The 7,638-nt window shown below is 38.2% G+C and overlaps 1 protein-coding gene across 1 annotated transcript; it reads left to right on the top strand.

Moving 5' to 3' along the window:
* The first annotated feature begins 1,563 nt into the window (after positions 1–1,563).
* On the top strand, positions 1,564–3,586 carry LOC113331383. The gene is made up of 6 exons (XM_026578093.1): positions 1,564–1,699; positions 1,874–2,214; positions 2,344–2,547; positions 2,761–2,881; positions 3,253–3,372; positions 3,465–3,586. The coding sequence occupies exons 1-6, from the start codon at positions 1,564–1,566 to the stop codon at positions 3,584–3,586; spliced, it is 1,044 nt and encodes a 347-aa protein (XP_026433878.1).
* The last annotated feature ends 4,052 nt before the right edge of the window (positions 3,587–7,638 follow it).

Genomic DNA, 7,638 nt, shown 5'->3' with positions numbered 1-7,638 from the left:
TTATTCTTGGGAGAATTTTTTCTTTAGGAATTTAATTCCAAATTATTTTTTAAGAGTTTTATTTGTGGGAAATTCCTTTTACGAGTTTTACTTGTTTTTGAAGAAAAATACATATTTTGACCCATGCGATATGCGCGTATACCTTTTGACCCATGCGATATGCGCGTATACCATGCACCAAGTCCCTTTCCTACACGGATTTATTCTTGGGAGAATTTTTTCTTTAGGAATTTAATTCCAAAATTATTTTTTAAGAGTTTTATTTGTGGGAAATTCCTTTTACGAGTTTTACTTGTTTTTGAAGAAAAATACATATTTTGACCCATGCGATATGCGCGTATACCTTTTGACCCATGCGATATGCGCGTATACCATGCACCAAGTCCCTTTCCTACACGGATTTATTTTTGGGAGAATTTTTTCTTTAGGAATTTAATTCCAAAATTATTTTTTAAGAGTTTTATTTGTGGGAAATTCCTTTTACGAGTTTTACTTGTTTTTGAAGAAAAATACATATTTTGACCCATGCGATATGCGCGTATACCTTTTGACCCATGCGATATGCGCGTATACCATGCACCAAGTCCCTTTCCTACACGGATTTATTTTTGGGAGAATTTTTTCTTTAGGAATTTAATTCCAAAATTATTTTTTAAGAGTTTTATTTGTGGGAAATTCCTTTTACGAGTTTTACTTGTTTTTGAAGAAAAACAAAAACCTAACTTGATTTGCAAGTATCTCATCCTATAAATATGACTCGAAATTCTGTTTTAAAAAACACACAAGCAGCGACTATCTCTAGGTCTACTTTTCTTCTTATATTTTGTGCGGCGTTTTACTTCCATCTCTGTTGCTGAGTTCAAGAGTGGGTAACTTGCGTTGTGTTAACTCAAGTTATATCGTGCAGTCTTATCCTGGACACATCTTCGCACGTTGGGGTTTAGCATTACTTCAGAGTATACCCGCGAACTAATGTGTTAAGGACAGCTTGTTGAACCTGTGATTCTGCCCTCATCAATTTGTTCGTGGTAGAGTTTTTTGATACTGTTCTTTATATTTATTGTTGATACATCTGACGTTTCTTCTATTGTTGCAAGATTCCAACAATTTTGACAGTAGGCAGGACTTCGTCTACGAACAAAGGACATTCTTCAGAAATATAAATCAGTGTCGTCTCTCCATCGAGTGTTATACTAGCTGTTGCAGAGGTAAAGCAAAACTTGCAACTAGTCCCGGACCAAAATTATACATACACCGTTCTATTATAAACTTGTGTACAAGAATGCAAACGTCTTCATGTGTGTGACAAAATGCCTCATCTAAAATCTCAAACTACAAAAAAAGTGCAAAGTTATCCATGCCAAGACCCTGAGTCTTGGGTTCGGAGTACAAGGAAAACTTGGAAATTTAATTGTTGATTTGTGTGGTAAATATGCCGAGATTGATTTTGCAACAGAGGCCTTCAACCGGTACAGTTTCCTAGAATTTAATCATGTCTACGTATTGAAGATCGAAATTTCCAGAAGAGGTTTTCAGGGTGTTTATGGTATGTTGATGAGCAGCATGGGCTCAGATGAAGTTCAAATGAATGACGAGAGAACTCATGATACATGGTCTATTTGTTTGCGTGCCTTCGCGGATTTGTCACGTATCTCTCCGCCGATGTTTGTAGCTCTTTTGAAGGTGTGTTATGTTCGTGGTAATATTTTTATTTTCCTTCCATGTCTTTTATGGTTTATCTTAACATGTTAAGTAACAGTCGGGGTGTATTAGTAGTGTTAAGAGTTATGTTAGTATGATTACTATTTTATAAGATCATTTCGTACTGTTGCGCTGCGCTCTTATTTTGTACCCTATAATGTTGTTTCTGAAGGTACTGAACAGGCTACGAAGAAACTCCAGGTTCTTCAGCAACAGGTTCATCTAGTAGTTCAGCTTTCTCCTCAGCCTGGACCTGCTACTTTTCTTTTGCAATGCCTCTATGTCATTCCTGTTCTTGAACCTTTATACACTGAATTCTTCAGTCACTTAATTATATCATCTCTTTGTCGTCTTCTAGAAGATATCCCAACAGAGTCTGAAGTAAAGAAACTGGCTGCAAAAATATTTCTGGACGTCACTAGTGGCTTTGTCAGCCATGAAGAGAGAGTTCTCAAAGAGCTGCTTGAAGTTGTTGATGTCAAATTAGAAAACATCGCAGAAAAGCCATGTGTGGTCTGAAGGTGTATGATGGTAATTTGGACAAAGAAAAGGCATATACGGAACCAGTGTATTTTTAAATTGGTAGAATCTCAATCGTTTATACTAGTTGTTACTCTTCTGGAGTGTTTTTCAATTTGTCAGTCTAAAGAGGAGTTCCTTATGAGGATGATTGAAGAAAAGCAGTTCAAAGCGGCAGAAAAGTGGGCAACATTCGTGGGGAAGGCCTTGGTTGTAACACTAATAAATAGATATCTCGACTTGAAATTGTTGAAGAATGCTTCTGATCTTATAGAGAAGAGCAACATCAAGCAGGATCCCCTGAAAGTGCATCATATGTACAAAAAGGTATATTTTTGTTACTATCATCCGCATTTGAACTTGACCTTAATTTTGAATTTTTAATTCTTGACACCATTGTTTTTTTGTTTTTCCTGAATCCTCTTCTCAATTAATGGAGACGTTTCGTCAATTTGCAGTAAAGTGGAGAGTTTTGCAGAAAAAGGATTGTAGGAATATGCTGCGTTAAGGACCAATGAGAATAAAAGTCTGATATAGCAGCTGGGCATGTTGAGAGGAAGAAAAGTCTGCTATATGTATTTGGCAAGGGAAGCAGGGTATCCAGAGAAGGCTGATGAATTATGCAAGCGATACGCCCTTGATGGTGTGGACAAATCTCAAGGTACCACCAGCTGAAATTTAATCTGTTGATTAAAGTTTTACTCTCCACAGATTGTAAAGGAAAACCATCTAGATCTAAATTGTGTTGTGGGAGTTGCAAGAGTTGGTCAATAATGCTTAAGTCCTAGGACTTGATAATTTGTCTCAGATTATGGGCAGTGGTAAACGTCTTGAACATGACCTCATATCTTCTTGAAGTCCTATCCCTTACCTTAGTTACCTAGTATACGCCTTCGACCTTTCTATGCTTTACTGTAGAATCTTTTCATAACATCATTAATTTCTAACATTTTGATTGGTTGGGTGGTTTGTTGTTAAAGTTCTTAGAACACGATCTTTTTTTGCTAATTAAGGATTCTTTTTGCATCACAGAACCTCAAGCAAAACCACCAATTACCCGTTTCTTGCATCTCAAGGAACTGTTTGCACGAGATATTAAATGGATGGATGAAGCTGAGGGTCTTGTAAGAGATAGATTATGTGTTGAAGAATGTAAAGTTATAGGTATTGGTTGTGTATGGAAGAAAACCCAACAAGGTAATTTGTTTCCAGTTGCATGTCTGCCATAGGTCTCTATGGTGCAGATTGCTTCAGAAAAAGCAGTTTTTTAGACCTGAGAAAGTTATCCGAAGATGAACCTAAAAGCTTAGACAAGTGTCTACAAAGCATTTTGCATTCTTCTAGCACTCTGAAGCTCAGTGAGTGAGTATGTTGACCAAAAACAACTATCCTAGCATTTTCTAGCGTTCTTCAAAAAATTAAAAAAAAAAAAAATATCAACTATGATAGTCATGGAATTACACAAGAACAGAATGCGCGATCCTAGTCCTCGCATCCAAGTAGTTTACCAGGCCCCAACTTGTAATAAACCGTATCTTTCCAAGGATCATATCCCTCTCTTCTAAGTGGTAGTAAACCGAGTCTTTCCACAGAATGTCTAGTAGTTCGTCCGAGAAGTCCTTTGGTTTGATATCAGCCTTGTAATCTTTGAACCCCCAGCCATAGATCATTAATGTTCTTTTTTCCTGATTCGCCAGATAATAAGCAGCTTTGTTCCACCCACATGACTGCCTTGTAAAAGTTGACAAATGGAGCTTGCCTTGGAGTATATCAAGGAGAGGCGACTCAGGTTTGGAGGAACCCTTGGTCACAAAAGGGACCATGCTCTTCACACAGCTCTGGAAATATTATTGACCTTTAAACCACTGCAATTAGGTTTCAGGCAAAAACCATAGGCAACGTGGCTGAGAATCCGGATAGCTATTCCGGAATTGCACTGCACACGAGGACTGGAACATCCGTGTTCTAAAGCAAGTCTGAGACCAACATCTATTCCCTTCAACACCTCATAAATATAAGTCACTCCATCCATTGAGAAATAGTCTGAAGCAGCTATTGGATTTGCAGACATATTGCACACAATAACTCCATATCCTTCGTAATGTGTCTCTGCATTAAAAAACCCGTACACATTGACCCAAGCATATTCTATTGTCTCGCCTTCCTGTGGCCAAGTCAGCTTCCAGTTTTGCTTATAGGGATGATCGTTTGACTTAAAAATCTCTACCACTTTTGGGAAACTACCAGAAAGGAGAAGCTGTCGATCCTTATGGTCGAGGTAATCCTCCTGGAAGACATCCTTGTTGTTATTAGTTACATCCTCCAAATATTTACTGTAAAGATAGATGAATTTTAAGTATTCATATATTAGCATGCATGCATTATTAGCATGAAACTGAAAAATGCATACTGAGTGTATATTTAGTACTTACACCAACATATTGTCCGGAACCTTCCTGGACACCATCTAGTACAAGATCATCAAAATCCAGAAGATTTCCAACATCACTATCAGTATCAGATTCACTTGTGCTTTCCTCTGAGTAACAATAACTGATAGAGGAGATGCAGTCAAAATCCGGAATGAAAAGAGGAAACTCAGCCTCGAAAGTACCCGGGGTTTCTTCTCCAAAGAAAACTTCTACATCATCAATATAAGTCATATCTCTTCCTCCAAAGGCATATTAAACATCAGAAAAAGAATCAGGAAGCGGAGCCTGAGAAGAACCCTCCTCTGAAGTCATACCCGAGTTGTTTCCTCCAAAGATAACTTCTTCAACAGGATAAAAACTGTAACTCAAGAGGAAAGATGAAAAATATCAATAATGAAGGATCAAGTGGTTCTCTTCAAGGCATTTGATGCTTAAATGTAAAGACTGATTTTTTTAAGCACTGACTCAAATATATATACATATGTAATCATATGCATGGATGATAAGTGTGAAAAAGTTTTAATAGATTGTCATGGTTGTCATGCATGATGATGGCAGCAGTGAGCCAACATGTTATAATAATACTGTAACATGAGCTCGAAGATCGCCAGTACCAAATACTCTAAGAAAAAAAATAACTTATAATGTTGTTTCTGAAGGTACTGAACCGGCTACAAAGAAACTCCAAGTTCTTCAGCAACAGGTTCATCTAGTAGTTCAGCATTCTCCTCAGCCTGGAATTACACAAGAACAGAATGCGCGATCCTAGTCCTTGCATCCAAGTAGTTTACCAGGCCCCAACTTGTAATAAATCGTATCTTTCCAAGGATCATATCCCTCTCTTCTAAGTTTTAGTAAACCGAGTCTTTCCATAGAATGTCTAGTAGTTCGTCCGAGAAGTCCTTTGATTTTATATCAGCCTTGTAATCTTTGAACCCCCAGCCATAGATCATTAATTTTATTTTTGCCTGATTCGCCAGATAATAAGCAGCTTTGTTCCACCCACATGACTGCCTTGTAAAAGTTGACAAATGGAGCTTGCCTTGGAGAATATCAAGGAGAGGCGACTCAGGTTTGGAGGAACCCTTGGTCACAAAAGGGACCATGCTCTTCACACAACTCTGGAAAATATTATTGACCTTTAAACCACTGCAATTAGGTTTCAGGCAAAAACCATAGGCAACGTGGCTGAGAAGCCGGATAGCTATTCCGGAATTGCACTGCACACGAGGACTGGAACAGCCGTGTTCTAAAGAAAGTCTGAGACCAACATCTATTCCCTTCAAATCCTGATAAAGATAAGTTACTCCATCCATTGAGAAATAGACTGAAGCAGCTATTGGCTTTGCAGACATATTGCACACAATAACTCCATATCCTTCGTAATGTGTCTCTGCATTAAAAAACCCGTACACATTGACCCAAGCATATTCTATTGTCTCGCCTTCCTGTGGCCAAGTCAGCTTCCAGTTTTGCTTATAGGGATGATCGTTTGACTTAAAAATCTCTACCCCTATTGGGAAACTACCAGAAAGGAGAAGCTGTCGATCCTTATGGTCGAGGTAATCCTCCTGGAAGACATCCTTGTTGTTATTAGTTACATCCTCCAAATATTTACTGTAAAGATAGATGAATTTTAGGTATTCATATATTAGCATGCATGCATTATTAGCATGAAACCGAAAAATGCATACTGAGTGTATATTTAGTACTTACACCAACATATTGTCCGGAACCTTCCTGGACACCATCTAGTACAAGATCATCAAAATCCAGAAGATTTCCAACATCACTATCAGTATCAGATTCACTTGTGCTTTCCTCTGAGTAACAATAACTGATAGAGGAGATGCAGTCAAAATCCGGAATGAAAAGAGGAAACTCAGCCTCGAAAGTACCTTGGGTTTCTTCTCCAAAGAAAACTTCTACATCATCAAGATAAGTCATATCTCTTCCTCCAAAGGCATATTAAAAATCAGAAAAAGAATCAGGAAGCAGAACCTGAGAAGAACCCTCCTCCGAAGTCATACCCGAGTTGTTTCCTCCAAAGATAACTTCTTCAACAGGATAAAAACTGTAACTCAAGAGGAAAGATGAAAAATATCAATAATGAAGGATCAAGTGGTTCTCTTCAAGGCATTTGATGCTTAAATGTAAAGACTGATTTTTTTAAGCACTGACTCAAATATATATACATATGTATTCATATTCATGGATGATAAGTTTGAAAAAGTTATAATAGATTGTCATGGTTGTCATGCATGATGATGGAAGCAATGAGCCAACATTATATAATAATACTGTAACATGAGCTCGAAGATCGCCAGTACCAAATACTCTAAGAAAAAAATAACCTATAATGTTGTTTCTGTAGGTACTGAACAGGCTACGAAGAAACTCCAAGTTCTTCAGCAACAGGTTCATCTAGTAGTTCAGCATTCTCCTCAGCCTGGAATTACACAAGAACAGAATGCGCGATCCTAGTCCTCGCATCCAAGTAGTTTAACAGGCCCCAACTTGTAATAAACCGTATCATTCCAAGGATCATATCCCTCTCTTCTAATTTGTAGTAAACCGAGTCTTTCCACAGAATGTCTAGTAGTTCGTCCGAGAAGTCCTTTGGTTTGATATTAGCCTTGTAATCTTTGAACCCCCAGCCATAGATCATTAATGTTCTTTTTGCCTGATTCGCCAGATAATAAGCAGCTTTGTTCCACCCACATGACGGCCTTGTAAAAGTTGACAAATGGAGCTTGCCTTGGAGTATATCAAGGAGAGGCGACTCAGGTTTGGAGGAACCCTTGGTCACAAAAGGGACAATGCTCTTCACACAGCTCTGGAAAATATTATTGACCTTTAAACCACTGCAATTAGGTTTCAGGAAAAAACCAGAGGCAACGTGGATGAGAAGTCGGATAGCTATTCCGGAATTGCACTACACACGAGGACTGGAACAGCCGTGTTCTAAAGAAAGTCTGATACCAGC

Source organism: Papaver somniferum, unplaced genomic scaffold (assembly GCF_003573695.1).
Source record: "Papaver somniferum cultivar HN1 unplaced genomic scaffold, ASM357369v1 unplaced-scaffold_125, whole genome shotgun sequence".
Lineage (NCBI taxonomy): Eukaryota > Viridiplantae > Streptophyta > Magnoliopsida > Ranunculales > Papaveraceae > Papaver > Papaver somniferum.
The sequence above is the reverse complement of the archived record's forward strand: the minus strand, read 5'-3'. Positions and strand labels throughout refer to the sequence as shown.